Source organism: Oreochromis aureus, linkage group 8 (assembly GCF_013358895.1).
Source record: "Oreochromis aureus strain Israel breed Guangdong linkage group 8, ZZ_aureus, whole genome shotgun sequence".
Classification (NCBI taxonomy): domain Eukaryota; kingdom Metazoa; phylum Chordata; class Actinopteri; order Cichliformes; family Cichlidae; genus Oreochromis; species Oreochromis aureus.
The window spans coordinates 15,602,534-15,629,979 of NC_052949.1; the positions used below are offsets into that span (position 1 = coordinate 15,602,534).

The following is a 27,446-nucleotide window of genomic DNA, read 5'->3' on the forward strand; positions in this document are numbered from 1 at the left end:
ATAAAATTGTGAAGACTTTGAACATCTCATCAACTGCAGTGCATAATATAATCGTAAAAACTGGAGAAATCTCTGTGCGCAAGGGGCAAGGGTGAAAATCAGTATTGGATGTCTGCGATCTTCAGGCCCTCCGGTGGCACTGCAGTAAAAACAGGCATGATTGTCTCGTGGAAATCACGTTTCAGGAACACTTTCAAGAAACTATTGCCTGGGAACACGGTTCACCATGCCAACAACAAATGCAGGTTAAAGCTCGGTCCCAAAGAGAAGAAGCCACATGTTAGCATGATATCCAGAAGCCACTGTTTCTCTGGGACAAAGCTCGTTTAAAAAGGACTGAAGCAAAGTTTAAAACTGTTCAGTGGTCGAAATTTGAAGCGAGACTACATTAGAACCTTTTCAGATTTAGGGTTGTAGTCATTTACTTTACTAATTTAGTTCTTAAAGCTGATGTGATGAAGAAAAGAGACACAGAAGAAAACTCTAAAAACTGCCTTCACTTGGATTTGCTGATGATATGTTTTTCAGTTTTGGTTTGACTCCTTATCCTTTGCTTGTATTTGTTTTAACCTTGCTAGCTGTCCAACCTTGTCTTATCTGAATGTGTTTTAATGGCATAAAAATTGACAATATTAACTCCTTTTTTTTATGTGTCTGTGTTCTCATTGTTTCTCAATCCCAGGGCCTAAAAAGTGGATAGTTATGTCGCAGATACGCATCCAGGTTGAGACAGACCCAGCACCCACAGGGACACACGTGGCCTTGTAAGCTGTGGCGGCGACCGTATTATCAAGGAAATTCCTGAGTCCTCCAGGGTCACCTATCTGCTGGCTTCTCTATCTGCTGGTTTGTACAGCTGTACAAGCTTCTGTTTCCACAACACTCATACACAGAGCACGCTCAGCACTGATGTGGCGTCTTAGTCACTCAAGAGGTCAGCAGAAGCTGAAGCTATCATTTGCTACAGCAAAGGCCTGTGCCTATGGTGGAGCATAAAAACTGAATAAGAAACGAGGTGTGGGCTTAATGCAACACATACTTTAAAATAGAATTGATCTTTATGATTAAAGATTGTCTGTGAAGGTTCTCAGTCATCCAGGTCATCGTAGTCAAAGGAGTTTGCAAAGAAAAGCGTCTGGACTTCTTTGAGTTGCTTGAAGACGCCACCTCCTCTCATCCGAGAAGCTTCTTCAGTTCTAAGGTCAAATGGCCGAGAGTCCCAGATTTAAACCCAGTGGGAGTATCCCCCCAAAGAGGGACAAAGGACCCCCTGGTGATCCTCTAATCACATGCGACAAGGTGTGAAAGCGGGTGTGGTACCTAATCAGCCAGGGTTTCGGGTGAGCTCATTGTGAAACCTGGCCCCACCCTATCATGTGATTTCCTGAGGTCAGATGGCCCAGGATGTGAGTGGGCGTTAAGGCGTCTGGCCAAAGAAGGTTTTAGCCAAAGGACTCAATTTCGCCATTTCTCCGCAACAGTTGCCCATAGTGGACCTCATCACAGCCACAGAAACCGCCATACGGATTAATAAATTATCACAGACCGAAGCAGAGCAAATCAGGATGAAAGTCTCAGCCACCCTCTCCAGTGCCAAAGTCCCTCCGTCTAACCTCACACTACAAGAAAAGAAGGCCGTCGCTTCCCTGAGCAAAGACCACAACATCACTATATTACCAGCGGATAAGGGAAGGTGCACCGTGGTCCTAAACACAACAGATTACCACACGAAGATCACTACTCTCCTCAGTGACAACAACACCTCTGAAGCTTTAAAACGAGACCCCACAAGCAGCTACAAAAAGAAAGTTATAGCTTGCCTTCAAGACCTTGAAAAGGACAAAATCATTGACCGCCTCAAATATCACCGGCTTTATCCAGGGGATGCCATACCCTGCATTTATGGACTTCCTAAGATCCACAAGGAAGGGGTCCCACTCAGACCCATAGTCAGTAGCATAAACTCAGCCACTTATAACATTGCGAAACACCTTGCTACCATCCTGGCACCTCTCGTGGGAACACCCCACACCACATCAAGAACTCCACCGACTTCACCGACAAGGTCCAGAAACTTACCCTGGATCCAGATGAAACCATGGTGTCCTTTGATGTAGTCTCTCTCTTCACTTGCATACCCACCACGGAAGCAGTGGAGACTGTCAGAAAACGACTACAAGAAGACAGCTCCTTGGAAGACAGGACCAACTTCACACCCGATCAGATCTGCACACTGTTAGACCTCTGCCTTACCACAACATACTTCAAATACAACGAAGGCTTCTACAGACAAAAACATGGCTGTGCCATGGGCTCCCCTGTGTCACCTATTGTAGCCAACCTTTACATGGAGGAAGTGGAAAGAAAGGCTCTTGGCTCTTTTAAAGGGAGAGTACCCAGCCACTGGTACAGATATGTAGACGACACCTGGGTCAAAATCAAGACACAAGAAGTGGAATCCTTCACTGCGCACATTAACGCCGTGGATAAAAACATCAAGTTCACCAGGGAAGACACTAAGGATAACTGTTTGCCTTTCCTGGACTGCGCTGTGCACATTGAAGAGAATGGCAACCTCAACATTGAAGTTTACCGGAAGCCCACACACACGGACCAGTACCTCCTCTTTGACTCCCATCACCCTCTGGAACACAAACTTGGAGTAATTAGGACCCTACACCACCGGGCAGAACTTGTTCCTCTAAGCCTGAAGGGAAAAGAAGGAACACACACATGTAAAGGAAGCACTGAAAACATGTGGTTATCCTAACTGGGCGTTCATAAAGTCAGCAAAGAGGCACAGAAAAGAAGATCAGACACCAGCGAGGGAGGATAAGAAAGACAGACGCAACAACATTGTCATCCCCTATGTAGCGGTGTATCAGAGAAACTCAGGAGAGTTTTCTCCAAGCACGACATCCCAGTGTACTTCAGACCCAGCAACACACTCAGACACAAACTGGTTCACCCGAAAGACAAAACTCCAAAACACAGACTGAACAACGTGGTGTATGCTGTACAGTGCAGTGAGGAATGCCCAGACCTCTACATTGGAGAGACCAAACAGCCACTTCACAAGCGCATGGCACAACATAGAAGAGCCACCTCCACAGGACAAGACTCAGCAGTTCATCTGCATCTTAAGGATAAAGGTCACTCTTTTGAGGATGCCAATGTTCACATATTGGACAGAGAGGACAGATGGTTTGAAAGAGGAGTGAAAGAGGCCATCTATGTCCACTGTGAGCGACCATCTTTGAACAGAGGCGGTGGTTTACGACACCAACTGTCTGCCATCTATAATCCAGTTTTGAGTTCCCTCCCCAGACGCCTTAACGCCCACTCACATCCTGGGCCATCTGACCTCAGGAAATCACATGATAGGGTGGGGCCAGGTTTCACAATGAGCTCACCCGAAACCCTGGCTGATTAGGTACCACACCCGCTTTCACACCTTGTCGCATGTGATTAGAGGATCACCAGGGGGTCCTTTGTCCCTCTTTGGGGGGATACTCCCACTGGGTTTAAATCTGGGACTCTCGGCCATTTGACCTTAGAACTGAAGAAGCTTCTCGGATGAGAGGTGAAACGTCTTCAAGCAACTCAAAGAAGTCCAGACGCTTTTCTTTGCAAACTCCTTTGACCATGATTAAAGATTAATGACGACATAATTGATGCAATATAAATGTTATGTAAACAAGCAGGTTATTGTGGCTAAAGCGCAATCTATCTGTCTTGATCCGGGCTTGGTAATACTGTTTATCTAAAGCAGCTGAGTTGGTAAACATGAAAATGCCATAATTTTACATAATTTATGACATGTGAATTATTTTATGACCCCAGCAAATTTCATTTCCTCTTTCTGCTCTTTCAGTTACTTTGTGACTTACTGAATCATGAATTACATTGGAAGGTTCCAAAGAATCTCAGAGGTTTTACAGGAATTTATTTGACTTCTATTGCAGATTTTCTCTATAGGATTTCAGGAGTTTGTGAGCAGTAGTGGTTGTAATAATTCCTGTAGACTTTGGCAAAAGTCTGAAGATGTCTTGTTTTGATCTTCGAAGAGTGCAAAATGCAAAGATACTTAGAGGAAAAACAGAAATTGTAAACCATCAGAATAGTTGTCCGTCAAATCCACTTATCCTTACAGCTTTAACAGCAGTGTAACCACTTTAAGAAAAAAAACCCTCAAACCAAACCAAACCAGAAACCAGCTTCAGCATTTCTTCTACATTCTGTCATCATCAGTAAAGTGTTTCTTCTTTTCCAAGCCGCAGGGAGACAAAAGGACAAAGCAGGACACCGCAGGCAGACGTGATGGCCACTGAAGGAACCCAGACACAGGCTGGGCCAGCGGTACTGGCAAAGTCTGCTTCGCCTCTGTCCGCTGGGAGCAGACCGAGCAGAGAAGCCAAACATGCAAATAATGGCCAGGAAGTGTGGCGAGACGCTGACCAAATGTGTCAATCAAAACAGTCGAGCGGCCCTTCTCTCCCCTTATGTAGGAAGTCATCGTGTGACAGTGGGGAAGGCACCATTTTGGACCAAAAATATGAGTGCCACGATTACAGCTCAGAAGTCATAAGCACTAAAGAGAAACCTTATCCAGAGCTCTCCAAAAATGAAAAAATGATTCCAGTACTTAGGAAAAGTTCAGAGGAATCTCTGTGCCAGCTGGACACCACTGGAGACAGCGTGGATGCAGGCACTAACAGAACTGGCAGCACCCACTGCTCCTGTACCCAGTCTAGCCATTATACCAATGCGAACACCTACTGTTGCCACAGCTCTAGGTCCAGTCCAAGCCCTGGCTCCAGCCCTGTTCACAGTCCTTGCCTCAGCTGCAGGCCCTCTGGCCCCAAATACAGACACATCCGCCGCGGCAGCCTCCCTGTGTCTATGCTGGCTTTCCACAAGGTAATTAAACAAATGGTGCTAACCCGGTTTTATAGCATTTTTAAGATAAGCAAAGCAACCCTCACTGTCCCATAAATGTAAAGCTTTGCTCCATATAATAGCTCACTCAAGACACTGCTGTGTTTTGTTCTCTTGTTTTATGCTTCTAGACCTCACCCTACCTCTCATCCCAGGGCAGTTCCTCAAGCGAACCAAGCTCTTTGACATCATCTCCATCTAGTTCTCCTCTTCCCGTCCACTGCAAGCAAAACGGCCACATCCATCTGCACTGGCTCAAAGATGGGTACTCAAGTTTAGAGAGGCTCAACCGAAGGCCCCGGGTTAACAAATGCTCTTTGGAGAAACTTTTCCTTCGAAGGTCTTCTCTTGAAACCATGTCGTCGACCCCTGTTCACAACGAAAGGTCACCTGCAGAAGAGACGAGGGACTGCAGCCAGGATCACAGCAGTGATGAGGGAGAAGTAGAAGCGCATTCGGATAATGTGGATAATGATTTTATTCGGAATCGTAAAGAGCGCTCAACTGTCCTGGTGAGGCGGTTCTGCAAGAACAATCAGAAGGTGTGTATTTAAATTGATTAACATCATCATTTGTTAACCAATTAATTAATCAGTGTTTTTTCAGCTTTATTTTAAGGCTTTAGAAGTAATCTCAACTGCCTCTCTTTTCCATAAGGTGACCAAGTCGGTGTGCACTGGCACCAGAGCGATTGTCAGGACACTGCCGTCGGGACTCATCTCAGATTTTGTCTGGGCCGTGGTTGTTCACTACAGATGTTGGACTCCCAGAAAGGAGGATACATGGCTAAACGTAAAGCGGGGCGCGGGAGAAGACTTCAGAAGATGCAAAGAGATGCTGCGCTTTGCTGGACTTAAACTACATCAGGTAAGAGAGTGAATACATGCAGATAATGGAAGAAGGCACATGCTGTTAAAGCTGTTCGAGGACAACAGTGCGCTGTATTTATCCTGTCGTGGGTTGTTTATCTTTCACACCCACGCTACTGTTAAAATGCTTCCATTAAGACATAACTGTAGCAGTGCACCCTAAAAGGATTTCAGACACAGCTTTACTACCAGCCGTTCTTTTAAATAATTGGTCTAAGCCTAGGGTTATTAAGATTTTTTTTACGGGTTCAGCAAATGTGCTGTTCAGTCTCTAGTAGCGGAGCGTGATATATTAGTGTCCAATATATTATTGTCACATAGGCAAGCTAATTAACTGGACCATGAAGGCCACCCAAAAACCCCGGGCAGCTTTTGCACGTCTGTTCTTGTCTTGTTCTCTGCACTGCTGCCTTTTCGCACCGCTGGGACTGATCAGCTCCTCACTCGCACAGAGCAGAGACCACATGGCAAAGCTCTATCTTACTCAAGCCCTCCACATTTTGCTAAAAGTATAAACCTACATATAAATCTGCAGAAATCTATTCCATCATTGATCCACTGGACCAATGCTGGTGCATCTATGCTTTGTGGGTTTATGTGTGGTTTGCTTTTCAAACTCAGCTACCATGGGGAATAAAACAAAAAAACAAAATCTCAACACTTAATAGCTGTCGTGGCACAGGAGTGTTTATGATTGATTGTTTCATCTGAGGAAAAATTGTTCTTGCTTTTTTGGTGGGTTTTTTTCTGTTTGCATTGAAATTGCTGCCTGCAAAATGTGAAAGATGAATAATTTGTTCAAGGAATATGTAAATAGACTAACAGAGACATACTCTGACACACACGGCAAAGCGCGCACACACTGGCTCTTTTGTTCGGGGTAGGCCCCTACTGCGGAAAAATGATTTATTCTCTGTTGGTTCTGCTCCCCTTATTACTGACAGACTGAATGACTGAGCCTTCTGTGTGTGTGTGTGTGTGTGTGTGTGTGTGTGTGTGTGTGCGCGCACCCGAGTGAGTTTAAATGGACTGAGCAGGATTGGCATCTGCGTTAAAGTTACAGGCATGGAAATTGGAGAGAGGGCGAGCGAGCAAGACGCGGTGAGAAAGTTAGAAAGTGGTGGAAGATGAAGGAAAGGAGACTGAGCCCAACAGAGAGAGAGAAAGCGAAAGAGCGATCCAGGACACACTACTGTTTTTTTGTTTTAAAAAAAAATCAAGTTTCCAAGCAAGAGAGTGTTTTACACACATAAAAACCTCTCGCAGGAGCTGTTCAACTTTAGCAACCTTTGCAGGGAAAACGGCGAAAACTAGCTGGCAGTAGTTTCAGTAGATAAATAAGCCATGCTTTCCAGCCTTAGAGGTGCACATATTTTGTAGGGACTGAGAATCAGCAGCATTACGCATGCTTTCCTGTTGTTTTTTGTTATCTTATTCCTCCTTTTCCTGTAAAAACTTGAAACACATGGAGACTGAACGATACAGTGCAACCACTAAATTGCACAAGACTGAATGGCCAGAATTTCAGCAGTGTCACTTCAGATATTATGATTCCTAGTTGAGTGGAAAAGAAAAGTTTTAGAGGCTGGGGTTTAGTTTGCATCTAATGAATGTGATAACCAGAACTCTCGCCAGCATTTAGATCGCTTAATTCAAATCAGATCCCGAAGCTGGAGGCGTGTCTGTGCAGGAACATGAGTGTGTATCTGCATGTCAATGTGATTTTTAATTTTTTTTTTTTTTTTAATGTGTTACAATTTTACAATAAAATTTTGAAAATGTGCATTGTTATACGTGTGCGCCTAATTTTGATTTATGTTTTTTTTTTTTTTTTCCTTTTTTTTCCCTCAACAGAGCCAAATACTGTCTAAAGTTTCTCACGTGTGGAGGGCGCTTATGCACTGATGGCATTAAAACACACGTAGTTCCACTCATGTGCGCGCTGCAGCGTGGTTTCTGACTTTTGCCAAAGAGTTTTTATGAATCCTTTGTGGTTGCAGAATTATGGCTTAGGGAGTCCAGGGAGAGCTGCTTTAATAATGAGCCTATTGAAAACTGGGGAGCTGCCAGCAGTTCCCTTGTCAAAACACCAGCTGAGTTCCTCCAGTGAAGGGTCAAGAGAGAAACCCTGACAACACCAAGCACCGAGGAATAAGTTGTCATCAAGATCATAAAAGAATTGGAGAAGGAACGCATCCATTTACCAAATTATACAGTGAGACATAGATGCACTGATCCCCAAATCATGAATTTTCTGCTTACTTACTGGCTGATACACAGCAGATAGTCACAACAGGCTTTTTATTATATAACAGCATGTTTCTTTCAGGTAGCCGGTCATAATGCTACGGGCATTTTAAGCGATTGCATAATTTTTAACAAGATTCACACAAATTTGTTGACGCAAACCCTCAAACATTTACGGTCCGCTATGGTGCCAAGCCCTCGTGCACACAAACACGCCTCTAAGCAAATCAGACTTTATAGCGTGCGGGCCTCCTGCATGTGGCGTTTCTGCCTGACTCTGCAGTAATCGTGTTGAGGAGTTTTCTGGAGGTATCCTGTGGGTTCGTGTGTTTATTGCCTCAGCTAATCAAGCGAGCCAAAGAACACAGGATTATGGGAAGGAGGGACAGGAGCAGGGCAGCGAAAGAGAGTAAAGGAGAGGGGGGTAGGAGAGAAAGAGAAGGAGAAGATGAAACTTTAACAGTGGAAAAAGAGGAAAATTTACTATGGAAGAAAAGTGAGAAACCTCGTGGTGGTGGTGGGAAGAGGAAGTCAAAACAGCTATTAACCCAAGACAAAGCTGTGAACCTGAATGTTTTTATGTGCTGTAATTAATGAGCCTAAGCAAACCTATGCATTGTCACGACTATAAACTGTGGCCTAAACTGCTTGCAATACAAGCCGTGCATAGATGTTATAAAATATTTAAGATCTTAAACTATTATTTCTCTGATCAGAGTTTGCTTTTCTGACATCTGCATTTGTGCACTTGCCTAAATACAGCCCTCAAAACCAAACGGAGCTCTTTAGAATCATACTGCAGCTACTATGTCTAGTGGTTTTGCACCTTTATTTTTTACTTTATTTTTCAAAAATGGTTCCTCCGCATCCCAATTTCTTTATAAAATGTGCAAAAATCCTTATCAGAGTTTAAGTATAATTGGCAATCTTCCTGTTGAACTTTGTTCATGCTCTCCATGATTCAGTCTTTCGATCTGAAATTGCCAAAAGTATCAGGGAAGTGTAACATAAGAGGAAAGGGAAGTGTCTCAGTATGTTACGTATGTGGGTGAAAGCACTCATACACGTACCTGGCATGAGGATCAAATGGTCTCTGAAGCCAGAAACATTTTATGTTTGCCTTTGTGGAGTCTACCAATTAGAGTCCTGCTGAGTCCCTTTATTAAATTGCACTGATGTCAGGCAAAGTGGTAAGTGACCATTAAAAACCTTTAACATGAGCTGTATGGGCTAAGTGGTTATAGGGCTGGGAGATGGATGCTTATAAATATATCTTCTACCCATTACTGAGGATGCAAGTAGTTTTTAGGAGCATGAATGCATTGTTCTCTCTGGGGATGTTCTGTGCTTTCCTGTTTCCTCAGTGTGTCTTGTCATAAGTAGATCTATAGCCAATATGTTTCCATTTCCAGGAATATCTGTGGTGGGAAAATAGATTTAAAATGCCTTGTGCTGTCTATCAAAAACTGCTGTCACTGATGGTTGCTGAACAAGGCATCTTTAAAGCCAATACCATGGATCAGCTGCTAACAGGAGGCTGTCGTTAAAATGTAATCAGCTCACTTATGTAATCATGATAATGTGATGTGTTGTTAGAGTCACGTTCCCTTTTTATGCTGCATCTCTAAAAAGTAGTATGGTTTTTTTTCGTGATTTTGGTTTGGAGAACAACCTTTAACACTATAGTGTGTGCTCAACATCTCTCCCAACATCAGCTGGATTAAAGTCCACCCCTTGACCCCCTTCTAGCTGCACCTCTGTGCAACCCCACGTGGATAAGCAGTTTAATGGAAAAACATGTAACTCTATGAGAATATCAATGAGCCTCACTTTATGGTTTGCTGAAGAACAAGTCAGGGCTGCAAATTATAGGTGCAACATTATACAGAAGTCCATAATGTGCTCAAAGAGTTCTTCAAAGTGAATTAAGTAGTTTCACCTCACTGTTAGCAGCACACACACTGGAGGCTTACATGTGGTGACAGAATTTTGTCAAGGAACCAGATTATTTTCAGGTGTTTACTGTTGACGCAGCCAACAGAAGGCTTGTTTTGCTTTGAAATGCTCTAGCCTATGAAAATAACTAATGTTTAGAACATTTTAAACATTAGTTATTTACAGCAGATTAAAGTTTAGATTTCAAACTTTCTTTTTCATGGTTATTTCCTTTTCTTTGGATCCCACATTGTTACCTGGGGTCAGTCATCCAAAGCGACAGACAGTGCACAAGAGCGATAATGAAGAGAGAGCAGGCAGGGTGGAATGGGTGGAGAAGAGTGTCCGGGGTGATTTGTGATATAAGGATAGTGGCAAGAGTGAAAGGGAAGGCTGAGACCTGCTATGATGTATGATTTGAAGACAATGGCTCAGACAAGGAGACAGACAGGACAGGACAAGACAGGAGGCTGAGCTGTAGATGCTGAAATCTTCATTGGGAGTGACCAGGGTTAGAAATTAGTATTTCAGAGAGACAGTTCAGGTTTAGTGCAAAGTTAGAGAGGCAAGGGTGATGGTTTGGACGTGTGCAGAGGAGGGGTAGCGAATATATTGCACAAAAGATGTTGAAGATAGAGCTGCCACACAGACCACAGAGAAGATTCATGGATATGCAGTAAAGGAGGAAGTGGAGAGGGTTGGTGTGACTGAGGAGGATGTTAGACAGAGTGGAGGAGATGGAGACAGATAATCTGCCGTAGTAATCTCTTAAAGGAGCAGCTGAAAGAAGAGGAAGAATTGATTTTTAGAAACTATTACTCTTCAAACATTTTGAGTGTCTCAACAAGTGAACTGACTCATGGATCTACTCTTTAACTACTTCATTTTTCTGCTTTTAACATATATATATATTTTTTGTTAAATCGGGTGCTAGAAATACAAAATATCTGGCTACTAGGGCCACATACAGCCCACTTTGATCTTAAATGGACCAGACGAGTGAAACTGCACTTTCAGTCAATTTTAAGAGATTTAACTACACATTTAATCCCTGAAAGATCTTAATTTAGGATGAAGAAATGCAATTTCAACAGCATGTCTCAGTTTTTCTACATGCCAAATGTAAAATTACGAACAAGTTCTGGTAGCTCACTGCCCACACTGTCCCATATTTATAAAAAAATAAATTTTTAACTGAATTTTTTCACAGTAGACAGTAGAAAATGGGAACCTTTCTGTCGTTAAGTTGTTTATCTATTGCTTAATTACTCTGCTTTGGTATGAATGTCTGTGAGTGAGGTCTTTATCAGCAGGAAAAGCTGAAAAACCTATAAAAATAAAGTTAAAAGTCCAAAAATGTATCCCCTCCTTCATATTTTCCAAAACTGTCCAGTGGACCAGATTGGAGTCTTTGCCAGGCCAATTCTGCCCCCCGGGCCTTATGTTTGACACCCCTTCTCTAATAGATATTTGGCAGAGAATTCACTTCCAATAAACTGTATGAATAATAATTTGCTTTTGCTTTTTCAATACTTGGTTTGGCCTTGACATTTTTTGGGCTGTAAAGTTAAAACACTGTAAAAATACACAAACGCACAGCAGCTCACAATTGTTCAGACTCAGACATATAAAATAGATTTTGAAACACATTCTTAGGGCGAAATGACAAATTAAGTTTCTATCTGAAAACACACAAGGTGTCACATCCATCCCGGCTCCTTGTACTGTATGTGTATGGTTGTAGCTGTTGCAGTTGCTAAGAAAGCTCAGTTTAAAAGGCAGTCTACCAAAATCGGTTGCAGTCAAGTTTGATTCACAAAAACAACAGTCCTTGAACACACATGTCATTTGCTGCGTGGGTCGATTAATAGAGCAACCTCAGCTCTCATTACACGACTATTTTCCCTGTTTTTCTGTCTTTCAGACAAAATACAGGAAAATTTAAGTTGCTCAATTTTCCCCTGTGTTTGTCATCGGTGGTAATAAGAACCATACACACACGCTTCAGTTTCATTCAATTTACATTCAGTTTGAAAAGAAAAATACGACAGCTAAACCTGAAGATAGCCCTCAGTACTCTCCAGACTGAAGATGTTAATGTGTAACATGTTTATGCTAAAAGTTTAATCTCAGTCTGTGCAGTTAGTTTTTTTGCATTCGATCTAACTTTTTTTTGTTGTATAAAAAAAATTAACCTTGTCTCAAAGCAAGTCTGAGTGCGCCGTATATGAGTGTGATTTTTCTTTTTTTTCTTTTCATTACATCTCTGGAACAAATTTGATAACCATCCTCAAGGCTGTGGCTAATGTCAGTCTGACTTGCAGTACTAAATTACAGCTGATTATTTCTGCTGTGCAAATATATCTGCGCTGACCCGTGCAATAAGAGTGCAGCCTTTGGCATATGGCAGCTCCTGTTAAACTTCTTCATGTTTGCTCTGTTGAATGCCGTGTTCCCTTTAAACCTTTACTAGTTAAATATCCATGTGGAAGACGGCTTATGTAAGAGTCAGATAATTACTTCTGTATATGTCTCTACATCTTGGTTACCAATTAGTGCTCGCTTAAAATGTCCAGAAAATATCCGGTTTTAGACCTCTCTTTTAATGACAGATGTTGACATAAGCTCAGCTTGCATTGACTGATTGATTTTCCCGATAATTGTTTCTGTAAATAGGCTGGTTCATTTTATCCTTAGGGTCAGAGACCCGGCATTGTTTTCTTTCATTCTACGCATATTTGCACAGAATGGTACATTTATAATATAAAAAAACAAAAAAAAGTGCTGTATATGTGAAAAACTCCTTTCGCTTTGCAAGGATCATTTTGAATGGATGTCAGAATCTCTTGCTTACAGTGTGAGATGGTGATACCTGTGAACAAACATAGTAATCTATTAATCTAAATAGGTTAAGGTTAATAAAAAGGTTAAAGTGACTGAAGTTGCAGTCAAACTCACAGATGGAGCTACTCCACATGGATACCTTGTTTAATTTTTTAAGCCCACACTTTATGTTTACTCATTTATTTATTTAATCAACAGCTGGAAAAAAAAAAATTTCCATGATGAAAGTAAAGAGGAAAAATATCTAGATGATGCCAGGCTGTAAAATTTGCCTGAGCATGCCACATGTATATTTACAGGATAAACAGTAGTTATGAAACATTGCGTCTCACCAGCTTAGTGCAGGAAACATGCTGTTGTTATTTGTACGCCTAATCAGCAAGGAGTAGAATTTAGTTACATATATTTCATATACACACACACACAGACACCTATTTACAGTTGTGTAACCATGTTTATATATTTAACTTTTTATAGGTAGCATTCACTCAAAGTAATTGTTTTCTATATGACCTTATCAATTTCTCACATCATCGTGGAGGAATTTTGTCCCACCTTTCTTTATAGCGTTTCTTCAGCTCATTGAGGTTTGTGGGCATTTGTTTAAACTCAGCTCTCTTATGGTCCTGTCACATTGTTTAAGTCTGTTTGTGGTCTGGATTTTGACTGGGCCATTGCAGCATCTTGATGCTTTTCTTTTTCAGCCATTCTGTTGTAGTGTTGTTGTCTTCCTGCCAAGTTCTTTTTAAAGAGAAGAGGCTCTTTGGAATAATATTCAGAAAAAGAGATAATATCGAGTGTGTAGGAGTTCTTTTGGCGAAAACGCCTTGTTGATGTCAAAGGCCAGACTGCTTTGAGCTAATTGGAAGGCAGCAACAAGACAAATAACCACTTGTTACAACCCAGGTATGCAGAAGAGCATGTCTGAATGTACAACTTGTCAAATGTTGAAGCAGATGGGCTACAGCAGCAGAAGACCAAACCGAGTACCAAAATCTTTGCTTGACTCTAAAGAGACTTGACTTTAACTCCAACATTCGGATGGTAGGATCAGAATGTGGCATAAACAAAATGAAAGTGTGAGAAGCTCCTCAGTACCGATTAAGCAACATTTCAATTCCACAGCATACCTGACCATGCTCATGCCTTTAGGACCAAAGTGTACCCATTTTCTAATGGGTTGGGACTGGTTTCTTTAACATGACAGTGAGTTCACAGTACTTGGGTGGCCTCCACAGTCACCAGACCTCAATCCAGCAGAGCACCTTTGGGATATGGAATAAGGGGAAAAGGAGTTCCGACCAAGTACTAATGAGGTGGCTTGTGTGTTTGTGTTGTCTAAAATATTGCTTTGAGACAATAGTCTTTTCATTCTTGATTTTGAATTTTTTTTAAAAATCACACACCGACCCTACAGGAACACACACATCGTCTTACCCACAATGTATGTCACACTCATTTAACCTCGTGTCTATCCCTCTTGTGTTCTCTGTGTGTGCTGTGCCACTACAAAGGAATGTGCCTAGCAGGCCACTTTCTGGCCCAGCTGGGTGTTGTAGCTTAGCCAGAGATTAGTCTGTGTGTGTGTGTGCATCTCTGTGTTGACACTCTTGGTGAGTCAAAGTGCTGGTAACAGACAAAAAAGGGTAGGACAGTAGATGTCTTGCATGCCTTTGTAAGGTGTACTGTTTTGTGACAGTATCTCAAAACAATGTGGCCGCTCAGGTGTTAACACATGCTAAAACTCCATTCTCAGATTTTTCCTTTTTTAAATTCTACGTATACTTAAATCTGTTGCACTGGAGCACATGTAGGAGCTGTGATTGTATTTGTTGAAACAGATTTTACCTGCTGGTCTTCTGGAGTGACACAAGGATGTCAAAATGGCGTGTGTGTGCGTTTTCACTTTGCTTGGTTAAGAATGCGCGCTTCTGTTAGATGTTAGTTCAGGCCTCTCACACCTCTGTGAAAATGTAGGAAAACTGCACATCTTCAGAGTTAGGAAAGCATTCCTGCAGGGACACTTTCACTGTGTTGCAAGATCCAACGCACCAAAACAACTGTATAAAAGTCAAGATGAACTCAAAGCCTATATGTGTGACTCGTTAGATGAAAACCACAATATAGTGTAGAAGCTAATAAAAATACTAAAATTTTGCCCTTTTTGGCCAGTTTATTACCCTCTAACAACACGGTTTCTGTATGTATCACAGTATTTCCACACTTCTCTAGTGATATAATCACTGGGCCACACAAGCCACACAAACCTCTAGCAGTTTATTCGAAAGACATTTGCAGGCAAATGAACTAGCAATATTTCTCCAAAAAACAGATAAAGTGAGAGCCTGAAGCAGTTGTGGGTAGTGCTTTTGTTATTGTGTTATTGTTGAAACTCAAAGAATAACACAATTGCTGCAAAAAATAGCCAGCCACCTCCCCTTCCTAACGCTTTAGCTCATAACTTAACAGGTCAACCAGAGGGGATTTAGCTAAAATTAAACCCTTAAGCTTCGCAGGATGCTGTCGAGTGATGGTTTTAATTGCATCATTCGCTTTTGCATAGCAGCACTTAAATGCATCACCAAAGGCAGTGAGATTTAATAAAATAAAGTTTCTTTTGGTGTAATTTCAAATTGAACACCATTGACTAAACTGATAAGGCATATCTGAGTAGTTTTGGGAGCTCCCATACACAAACACAATCAAAGCTGGCAGCCAGCATGAGGTTCATCAAGTGCTGCTTAAAATATAGACGACAACTTAAGAGTTAATGAGCAGTAGCCATGTAGTCCTTAAGCCTTGATCTGGATTGAAAAAGCATTGCATTAAAGTGCTTTGCTCATATGCCCTCCCCTCTTTTTTTAATATAAAAAATATAATGGCAACTGCTGTGATAAAGAGAGAGAGAGCTGGTTGAACTGGGACTGAGCATAGCTGTATAAGTCGGCCTCTGGTGCCACCTAGTGGAGGATAAAATGTTTTATTGTGCAGATGAATTTGGATTGCTGAATATTTTTGGTATGTGAGCGTCTAGGGCTGCTGAACCTTGAGTCTTGATTAATGTTTCATGAGAAATCAGAAATTCCTGACATACAATCTCAACTTACTGATGCTCTTTGATCTCCGTTTGGCGCGTGGGTCCGTGCGTTTGCGAGTGTGTAAGAGAAGGATCTGCACATTTTAGTAAATCTGTGTCTTTGTAAGTAGAGTTACTTTGAGATGAAGGCTGTTGGTCAGGAAAAAAAGTCGGCAATGTCACGGTTTTGGAAATATTGATAGCCTTTTTTTTTCTTTGCTTTTTTGAAAGTTTCCATAGAAGATGAGTTGAAACTATTATTAAGCTGATAAAATGACTGCTACTAGATGTATAGGCTACTATTACCAATTACTGCCTTGCCTTCAAAATGTCAGAATGAATAATGTTTGTCACGTTCTTTAAAGCTCAGAATAACCTGTTTAACAGCCTCATTGTACCCAACTAGAAGTCATATACTGAAAGTAATAAATTATTGTTTTTTTCTGGACAGTTTTTTTTTCTTTTATTTTTTGTAATGGTTTACATGCTTATCCACCAGATGGCAGCATGCTTTTTAAATAAACAGTACGTTGCCATTTTCAATATTTATCTTTTCAGACTGTGTGTTAATATAATCTATACTTTGTAATAAGGACTCCAGTGTGGGGATGGCTGGCGTCTCTGCTCAGTGGCTGAAAAATTTGCAGTCTGTCGATGACAAACTGCAGTATATCATCGCCTTAATTAATATTGATCCAATAACATGTCTTCTAAAGGCAATTAACGCAGTAGATGTTGTATGATACATGAATCTGACCCCTCATTACTGGCTTAGGAGACCAGACTCATTAACTGCGTATTGATCAAAGCAAAGACCGAGGGCAGGCCAGCTGTTTGCTTTGTTCTGAAGACCACTTTGATGTCAGCTGCGCATGAAGCAGATTCATTTTTCCACTTGATTAGGCGCACGCAATAGGACAGACTGTATTCTGTTAGACCTGTGACTGTTCCGATTATGTGTGTCCACACCGGAGGGTACGCTCCGATTCCCCCGATTATGGCACAAATGAGCCCAGGCTTGAGTTTTTAAGCAAATTCAAACACCTTAATGTGTGGTAGCGTGTTTTTTTTTTTTTCTTCTTCCCACTCTTCTCTGTTGTAAGTTATTACTGGTTACACTTCAGCATAACAGATATTTTCTCTCACAAAAGCCACTTGTGTTTCTCCAAAACACAAGTAACTCGGTCGCCGCGCGTGTTTAATAAATCGATCATCCCCACACCGCACGTTTTGTTTGCCTCTGCTTATCCACGTAACTATAATCAAAGAATTCTTCTGCTAATGTTTTAAACTTGGCTGCCATTAACTTTCCTCTTTTATTTATTCATCTGTTGACCGTCTCTGATGTGTAAGCAGAGATTGTGTTTGCACACATAATAATAATACAGAGTTTGTTTGTAATAAACTGCAAGAGCTGTGGGCTACCACGTGTCTGCTGGCTTCAATAGAAAAGCTGTAATACTGGTCCCTTAATTAGAGGTTGGCATAGAAACACTCGCCAGAGCAAGGCTAATAGCAAGCGTCAAGTGGCTGTACCTCAGCTTCTATTGGTTTATTGGTCCCATAGCGTCACCTGAATAGCCAAGCTATGGTACATGGATATTGTGTAGCCATTATAAAGCTGTAAAGGTGACAACAGGTTTAATGCAGGAGGGTCCTGCCTTTGGCTTTTTAAGGATCGTAATTTAATGTTGCTGAAAAAAAATTGAGTCAATCAAGCTGTTTAATAAGCAACACCACACATTCCCTATTAACAATACATCCGGTGTAACCGTTCTTAGCGTGTTATCTTTGTTAACGCAATATTTTTTTCATCTTAGGCTGAAGGTCAAACAGTAATCAGTTGTAGCTTTCCTCCCGGTAATTAGTTTAAAAGTAAAATGATATAAGGCTGTAGTTAATTGGATTGTGTTTTTACTTTACTTCTTACCTTTAAGGTTCACAATAGGCTCAGATCAATTTCCCGATCTTGTTCAGGAACCACACGTTATCTTCTTGTATTCTTAAACATAACTAAGCACCTTTGGTTTGGTATCTCTTCTCATTTTTGATCCAGTTAAGTGACTGATGGGGTCTTTTTTTTGTCTCTTGAGAAAAGAGGGGTTTCAGTGATTAATTACAGGTTCTGTGTAATTGTTTTGAATGAAAACACAGAGGCCCCGTTTAAGTTCGGTCAGACATTGTTTACACATTGGACAGGCTCCTAGAGAAGGATCGATTAAAACCTTGTATACCAGCGTTGCCTGTGTTTTTGTGTGTTTATAGTGTGCTCCCTGATAAAAATCTTCCCTCTTGTTGCTGGGTTGTGATGGGCTTGTTGCCTCTTAACCTAATATGGGGGTACCCTCTCTGTTTAGGGAGAGATCTGAGTCGCCGTCTCGTTTCTTTCCCTACTTTCTTTCTCGCGCCCTTCTTTCCCTTCTCTGTTAGTTTTTCAGAGATCTCTTACACTCCCTCTCTTCCTTCGTTTCTCTCATGCTCTCTGCCGGTCAAGCCCTCCTCTCTCACTTCTGTAAGTGTGCACACACACACTAAGAGGGATTGGAGCTCTGTGCTTTTCCTTTCTCTTCAATAGATCAGCTTATTCTGTGCTACAGTAAGTAAACTGCTTACTACAAGTTCTTGCCATACTTAGAGAAAGAGGGGGGAAAACCCCCCTTTCAGCTTTAAGCATCTTTTCATTCTGTCTTGTGGCTGTAGGGGACTGTGCTCTCAGATCTTGCTGTCTGATGAGTGTTACAGCAACAGGCTTTGGTGTAGTTCATTAAGTAGAATGTCTTATGCAACACTGAACACAGGGAAAGTCTCGCATGGTGCTATCAACATGCATTTGAACTTCTCTGCTGTGTTTGTGTTCGCTTGAATGTGGAAGAAAAGAAAGCAGCGAACTTTGGAGGAGCTTTTTAATTTCACCTGTCAGTTGATGGCTTGCTAAAAGTGTCAAGGTAAGAAAAGCAAAATTGGTATCCACTGTACCCTAACAGTAATGCGATATAGGAGTAATAACTTAGCCATTGTATTTCCTCTAACTCTCTAAAAAGACACCTTTCTTTGCATGTAGTAGGTGGAGTTATTTATGCCTAAAACTTTCAAAAGTGAAAAACATCCATCACGCTTATCTCTGGCTGTCTGACCAAGGCTGTGTGCTGTTATTTAAACGAGTGTGGTGGCTCGATGTAGTATGACATCATGAGAACTGTAAGTGGGGGAGGGTGGTGGTGTAGTGGGGTCCCACTGGGTGCTCTGGGTAATGGGTTTCAGATTGTTTTGGCCGTCACGATGACCCCACTTTTTTTCCTCTCTCTCTTCCTCTCTCCTCTGTCTTTTCCGTTATGCTTCCTCATTTGCCCTCAAACTTCTCTGTTCTTTTTTTTTTTTTCCTCCTAATTTAAGTCCTGCCTCCTTCACGTGAGGATAGCAATGGGATCATGCTCATCAGCAAGGATTCACACCTTTACTTTGTACTTTTTAACCATAAAGAGACTGCTTACATGACCACATATTTGCTTCATTGATTGTTTTGGTTGTGGGCTGGATCGTTGCAAGAGCACCCATCAGCTCTCTAAGCAGCTGCTTTGTGGCACACTTTGTGTGCTGTCTTTCTGCTCTTGCATGTATTGATTTGTGTCCACATCGCTGTAAGTAAAAACAGTGAACTTATATTTAACATGAATAAATATTATTCACCTTAACGTGAAGTGGATCGTAGATACTACCTTATAATTAAGAGTTAAAAAAGCAAGATTACTTATTCCATCTATAATTATTTTGTTATTAACGTGTTACCACTTTCTAATGACTTATTGACCTGATGTCTTAATTCAGTTCAATTGAATTCAATTTTATTTATCTAGGACGCTTCATAATGTAAGGTACAATACTGCAGAGAAGGCCCCAACAATCAAACCACCCCCTGTGAACAAGCCCTTGGCAACAGTGGGAAGGAAAAACTCCCTTTTAAAAGGAGAGTCCTCTAGCAGAACCAGGCTCAGGGAGGGGCAGCCATCTCCCTGACTGGTTGGGGTTGATGCAAGCTTACAAGTATGACAGTTGGACTTTATTATTTCCTGTCTGCTCACCAATTACTCTTTGAAAATTAGATTATTTAGTCCTTTCCTGTGCATACATTTATATGTTGCAATTTCTCTTGGCTCTCGTTTCCTTTGTTTTTTCTTCTTTTATTCTTGCATGACTTTAAAGGATGCCCAGCAAGTCCAAGCACAAACTTAGAATCTGTGCAGCATGTTATTGTAGTTGCTGCATTTCAGCTCATGTTAACCATTTTGTTTTAGTTTCTACTAAAGTACTGTGCCCGTAGTTTTTGGGGTTTTTTTTGTTTTTGCCCATCACTCTGCATTTTTCAGTGCTCTCAACTCTGAACACAAAGTACACACAATAATACCCTAAGCTTGTTAGAGGTGTGAGGCAGTGCTTGGGAGGTGGGCCCAACTCTTGGATCTCTGGTAAAACTGCTCCTTGTGAAATTCAACGGGGGGATTATGATTCAAGTCACCGTTGGCCGTGCCTCTCCATTTCCTGTGTTGTGCTCCCCTGTGTTTTTCTCTTTTTCACCTCCCTTTTTGTATTTCCTGCACCACTGTCTTATTTTTTTTGTATCCTTTCCCCTCATTTCTTTTGCCCCCTTCATTTTCACCTCTTCTTCCACTTAATCTTGTCCTGTTCGTTTTCTTAATTCCTCTCCTGTTTTTTGTTGAGCTTCGCTTCCTGTTTTGACAAACCTCCCTCAGACGTTTCTAATTGTTTGCTTCCTATCATTTTGACCTTTTTATGCTTCTGCCTTGTACAACCAGGCTTTCGGACGCTGTACGGGATGCTGAAACCTGATTACACAACAAGGGATCTAGTAGCAGCAAGTGGCATTACTAGTGGTACTTCATGAATAATGGGCTGTGATGAAACAGATTTAAATGTATTTGGAGTTCTAATATATACCTCTTGCGACTATATTTTTATTTTTGTTGTTATCACAGTTGCTTTTTCCCTGTAACAATCAAAGGGAACGTCAGTGGGAATTGAGAATCCCTTGAAATCATTTTCCTTTTTGTGGGATCCTAAATACCCACATGCTTACAACACCCACATTACAATGACAGAACAGTATTGCATGAATCTAACCCACGATGACCCTCCCGCTGAACCACTGACCTATAGTTATATCTTCTGTGTCAACTGAGCGGATGCTGCTGCCAGTCTGGCACTCAATGTGCTTCTGATGTACCGTACACTCCCCTCGTCTCCAGTTTCATCTTTTTTAATGTGGTTGACAAGGCCGAAGCGCTCGCTGAGATGACGTTTCGTAATCCTGAAGCCAAGACAGTGCATGAAAAAACAAGTGCAAGCTTTGTGTTCATGAATATTCAGTTCTGATTCTGTGCAGCAAGTTGTAGGCATTTTTTTGTTCCTGAGTTCGTCTCTAATGCGTTGCAGGTGCTTGACTATGTGAATGCATTCCTGGCACCCCCCCGGCCAGTCCGCTTGCTCTTGATTTCTAATTTCTTCATCACATGTTTTGATAAGTGAGACTTTCTCAAGAGATTCTGTGTTTATGTAGACCAAAGTGTGGAGTCTACTGTCTTATTCAAAGCAGATACTCGGACTCAGACATCAGGCTTCTGCAGTCTAAACACTTATTCTTCAAAAGATGAGCTTGCAGGCTGGACGTGTGTTTGTTCAGAAGTATAAATACACAGATCATAGAGTAAATACAGTGTTACATGTATACTCAGCCACTACAAACTGAGCGCACACTTATAAAACAAACATGAACAACAGCACTTCCAAGTCCGCGGCCCTCTTAGATGCATTGTTTTTGAAAGACAAAATCACATTTAATTGTTTAGAAATGTTGTAAATGGACGTTTATGGTTAACAGAATCATTAATGATTTTTAATTGAATGCCTACAGAGGCCCATTTTCAATGTTGCAGCATTATGTTGATGACAAAATAAAAAATAAATAAAGCAAAGAAACAACTGTCTAGTCCAGTGCCAGATTTTGATAGCATGCTTTCCTGCTTTAAAGTCAAAAACTGGCTTCAACTTTGAAAGGAAGAAGTGGGAGGCTCTGGAGCGTGAGCAAGAAGAAAAGACGAGACTGAGAAACAGATGCCACTTCAGGAAATCCGACGATGTTGGGCATGATCCCCAGTGTCCTTGAACGTCACTGAAATAAACACACTTTATGTGTAAGAGTGCTTGAAAGTATACCAGGGCTTGAAGTGATGGGCAAGGAAGACCTGCTGAAAATCAGTTACTTCAATTTGCAAGAGAGGTGTGTCGTTCACACTTGAATGTTTGGTTATTTTCGTGAATGAACATTAACATTTTATAGAGCCTGCATTTTTCATTTAATGCATAGCAGTGTAACTAAAAATACATTAAAAGAGCTTGTACACAAAAATGAGACATAAATGTACACACAAATGAGCACGGCACTCAGTCAGTAGTGAGACTGTCCAGGCTCAGGGCGCAGGAAAGCAAACATTACCTTCTGGAGACAGTAATGGCAGGAAAGGTTAGAACAGAGCAGGACAGTTCGGAGAGTTTCTTAGTGATACAAACCAGGATTAGAGGTTGCCGGGATAAAGAGGATGGCGTGATATGTGCGTACACATAAATCTACACCGGTGATTGGAGAGTAAGAAACACGTTTGCACCTTATCACATGTTCAGCCCGAGTGGCGGGACGTCTTCTTGGCATGTTTGGGTTTGCTTGGTTTATGTCCTTTGATTTGGTTTACACTTTTCCTGGGGAGGGTGGGGTTACACTGTCCCTGTGCTGAGATAGAAGAGCTGCTGTCCATAACTCGCCCCTCACCTTGCTTTCAAATAGACTAGGCCCAGTTGATTTAAATGTTCTCATCGTGTTGGGTGGGCAGGTTTTCACGTGTTCCAGCTTCGTCGGCTTCGCTTTCGCCGCATTAAAGCAAACACACAGTCCAAAATCATGGGATTGAGTTTTGAAAGATTAGGCTGTGCTGCATGTAAAACTTCTAGTAATTTGTAGTATTTCAAGAATGATGTTGTGGATATTCAGAGAATTACAGAGTTCATTTCTGTGCTTTGAGAAGTCAGTTTTTGGCAGTTCGTGAAACCATGAGTTTTTAGTTACAGTGCTTTTTCTTCATACTCTACTATATAATTTATTTGTATGTTGTGCCTCTTTGGTCCTTGTGTTTCAAGGCACAAACTCTGAGTAAAGTTTCACTTGGATGAAAAGAATAAATAGCTTCTAATTTATTTTACTTAAATTTGCTTTGGGCACTTTTTGTTAAGAAGAACTCAGGGCTGCTTTAATATGAAATGAAAGAGAAGCCTTAAATATGTTAGGGTCTTCTTGAAAGAGAAGAAATGTATTCATGCTAATCTTTAATGTAGAAAAGGGTAGGTTCTAATTTTGATATTATTTATTAATCAAGCAATTAAAATCCTCATAGGATAATAGAATGAACTGAAAATTCAGATTTCAGGTTGAATACTTTGAATGGACTAATTAGCTTGTTTTTATGCATTTATCAGTCATGAAATCTGTCGCGTTTACAAGAAACTGTCATTGTAAACACACACCTACATTTTTCTTCCTTCCTGCAAAGCATTAATTGTATTGGAAAATGTCAAAGGAAGGGAAAGGTTAAGACTGACATATCTCCAGTGACCTAGCCCAGAATAACAGAATACACCCCTCTGCTAACCTCAACTAACCTAGACCCTCCAGGATGCTTCTAAAAGTAGATGTAAGTCAGAATGATGCATTTCTGTTCCTTGAATGTCAGCTTCGTGGGAGAGTGCGTCTGGGGGGGGGCATGGTACTATTACAGTGGTTTGTCTAATCCCATGTGTACACTTGTGTTTAATTGCATGATATCATTACCAGATTCAAGTGTGTGTGTGTGTGTGTGTTTGTGCATATATGGAAATGGTGGGAAGGCAAGTGGAATATACAGTCGCACCGTCTTTTCTGTGGCATTTTGCACTTGGCAGCTGAGCAGTGTTGAGCCTCGGTACCTAAACTTTGAATAATATATAAACAGACGTATTTGCAGAGGAGTGTGTACGCACACGTTGGTGTCACTGCTAGGAAGACACTGTTGATGGAGGGCAGGGGGTGTCATTGTGAGTGTGCATGTGCGATTGGTCGGAGAGATCAAAGTAAAGAGTTCAAGATGTGGATCGTTTGGATTTCAAAGGGATTGCATGAGCCTCTTCCGTGTCCAGCATGCTCATACATGACTGTATGCCTCTGGCATGATATACATTACGGCACGGGCATGAGTCACAATGGGGTTGCGTGTCTGCATTTTAGCATGTGTTTGCATACGTGTGTCTTTGACTGTGTGCATTCCGGCTCGAAGTTCAGTAGTCTGTGTGGTGCCCTGCAGTGCCCCTTGCTAATCCATTCCCAAAATGGCTGTTGCCAGGCAGAGAAATTACCCAGCAGGGTGCTAATGGGACTAAATAGGAAACTCAGCTCTGTAGGTTTTATTGAACTCATAGCTTATATGTCAGGTGTAATTTTATTTTCTTAATATGCCCAATTAACTGTTGAAACCATTATAAGCATCACACAGTTGATTCCTGTCCTCGGTTTAAGGTGTATGGATGTCAGCAAGGCTCAAACAAACGTGCTCATAGGAACATAGCAGAACTGGACCGTCACATCGGTGATGCTATTTTGCAGCAGTTGAACTCAAAGGTGAAAAGGAAACCATCTATCTAAGAGAAAGGTATGAAGGAAATGTCAGCTGTCAGGAGCTAACCTTGGTCGCAGTACTGCTAGAAGGTAGGTTGACACCATATAGTAAGTGGCAGCAACAAATGACTTTGAGTCCATGCTTTCCAAATGTCCAGGAATGGAGAAACAACATCATGTTAGATTTTACAACTCAACTTAAATTGTATAGCTTAAAGGATACTGAATAAATCCAGTATATAATTCCTATGCAGCACAGTTTTACTCTAGCTGAGCACTTAAAGCACTATAGATTTGTCCAGAATGGTCCAAAATACAGATCATATACCAAACTGTAGGCAGTTACTTTAAAGGCAATCAGCCAAACTGATAATATGTTATGTCCATGGGAGCTGAGTGGGTGCAGCCGGTTCTGGCACTCACAATTCCCCTAAACTGAGCTTAAGTCATTAGCATTTCTTGCACATGCACAGTGTAACATGAGATACAATGCTATATTAGTGGCAACTAACTGGCTGAATGACAAACTCAGCAGTGTTCTATAGTATGAAGAAAAATGCGCCTGTGTATGGTGAATATATGATGACCTGTAGTTTTGGAGTGTAGCCTCAAAAAAAAAAGGAGGAGGTGGGTTTCCTTTTAACTGGAAATTCAGCCTCTTTCCCCATGTGTTTGCCTGAAGTTTGATAATGACTTTGTTTATTTGTGTGTGTGTGTGTGTGTGTGTGGTGCATATGTGTGAGGACAGCTGCTCTGTGTCGATCAAAAGCAGCAGCAGCAGATTCCCTGCAGTGTCCTCTGGAGTTGAGCTCACTTTAGCACACGTACATGCTTGTACGCACTCTTTTTCTTACTTTGTTAGTTCCCAAATTTCAGGTCTGCTGTGCTACTAAAACATTTGTTACCTATAAGAAAGAGTAAGTGTTACAGGAGAAGAACAGACTTGATGTAGCCCCATGTGATCGCCACATAATGGATTACCTTGACTTTCTTCTTGTGTCTAAAAGAGCTGCTAGACTTATGGACCATTGTTTAGTCTGGGATTCATTGTTTTGGTCTTTCTCAAAAGCTGTTATAGACGGGGGTTATTCATTATCACAGCGACTTATATTTAAAAGTCTTAAAACAGTTGGGCGCTTTACAAGTGTCTTTGACTGCCAGATATTTTACAGGAGAGGAGAATACCAGGAAAAAAGTATTCGGCATGATAAAAAGAAATCCTTGAATCCATCCATGAAAATGAGGCCACATCTTTGGTGATTTAATCAAATGTCTTGTTATGGCTTATGAAACGTTCAAAAACCACAACATATTTAAGGCTTTTTATGATTAATAAAAGGATCAAACACTCATATCGGAGAAAAACAAAACAAAACAAAACACTTTGATAATTGCTTATCAAAATAATGTACTTTCTTTTGACTCTTTGAATCAGTTGCACCTCTAAACAGTTTATAGATGTAATTCTGTAGTCTGTATTTCTTCTGTTTTGGGGTTATTTGCAGCTGCTTGGCCCACTGGCATTTCTGTCGCTTTGATACTCAGTATTGGAGCATTCATGCAGTGTTTACTAGCAGCGAAACTTCTCTGCCCATGAATGTTTATTACTAATGGGAAACAGAAAAAAAATCAAGCTCTAATTAACTCAAATTCAACCCCTTTTAAAATGCAGAATAAATATTAAAAGGCACGAGCGCTATGCTTGACCTGGGTCAAACATAGCGTTCAATGTGGAAAAACTACCCTTTTAAAGTAGTAGACTTAATGTCTGTTCGGTGGACATGCACAGTCTCTAGATGCCAGTAAAGGAAGGTCTTTTATGAGAAATGTTAGATAAGAAGAGGGAAAAAAATGGGAGAGGCGATTAGCCCAAATATGTTTAATGTCAGTTTTATTTTTTTTCCTCCAACATGTTGTTTAAAGTTTAGGCTTTTGGTAATTACGCTCACCCGCGTGCGTGTGCGCGTTTGTGTGTAACCCTCCTTCTTTGTGTTTCTCGCTCTTGACTCCGACTCTCTAAATGTGCAGGCTGGTATGTCTCCTTTCCCTGGGGATGGTCCAGATCTGACAAGAGCTAGGCCTACACCCCATGCAGGAAACCCATCCCACTGAGATATAATATGCACGGTTGTACATGTGCATATTATGCCACACCAGTGCCAGTCAGTGTCTAGTATTTGTGTAGACGTTAGCTTTTCTGCAACCTTGCTCCTTTTGCTTTTTTTATCAAGCAGTTGATGATCATACACTCGAGGAATATGTCCTCATTAAACTTGTATTGTGCTCATTCCCCACTCTGCCACAAGTATTGATTTTTTTGCCCCATTTTGTGATATCCATCCTCAGCATGAGTGCCCGCTTACAGTGCCACGAAATCTTTTTCTTAATAGCGTTTCTCTGAAATCTGTGCCAGCAGAGCCCCTGTGCAGGTTCACACAAGGACAAGGAACAATCGATATTTTTTTGATAATTCTTTCCTTTAAGTCAGATGGATTTTGTTCTGAGAAGAGCATGAAATAAAGGTCAAAATGTTCACCCAGTAAAGCTTGACACCTGCCTCCAGCCTTCGCCTCTCCATCTTCCTTGTTATTCGCCTTTTTCTATATACGACATATCTGTGTGTCTCACTCTGTCTAGGTCTTTTTCCTCCCTTTCTTCCTATCTGTTTTGTGCCTCCATGGCAGCTCTCTCAGTTAATTATTTCTTTTGAAGCTTTGATTTTTTTCTTTTCATTGAAGAGAAATTGCTTCTAGGAATGACTATGGCGAAGAAGCTCATGATAGTGACCTCTAATTCAAATGTTACGCAATACACTGCAACGACACCG

General features: G+C 41.2%; 1 protein-coding gene across 4 annotated transcripts in view; it reads left to right on the forward strand.

The window, feature by feature from the left end:
- plce1 (phospholipase C, epsilon 1) overlaps nt 1–27,446 on the forward strand; it is a 93,538-nt gene that overhangs the window by 11,479 nt on the left and 54,613 nt on the right. For all 4 annotated transcript variants that reach the window (XM_039616854.1, XM_039616853.1, XM_031751914.2 and 1 more), the window contains exons 3-6: nt 683–846; nt 4,275–4,920; nt 5,070–5,480; nt 5,596–5,805. In XM_039616854.1, the coding sequence (XP_039472788.1) occupies nt 4,321–4,920; nt 5,070–5,480; nt 5,596–5,805 (1,221 nt within the window). In that variant the 5' untranslated portion in view covers nt 683–846; nt 4,275–4,320. The remainder of the gene's footprint in view (nt 1–682; nt 847–4,274; nt 4,921–5,069; nt 5,481–5,595; nt 5,806–27,446) is intronic.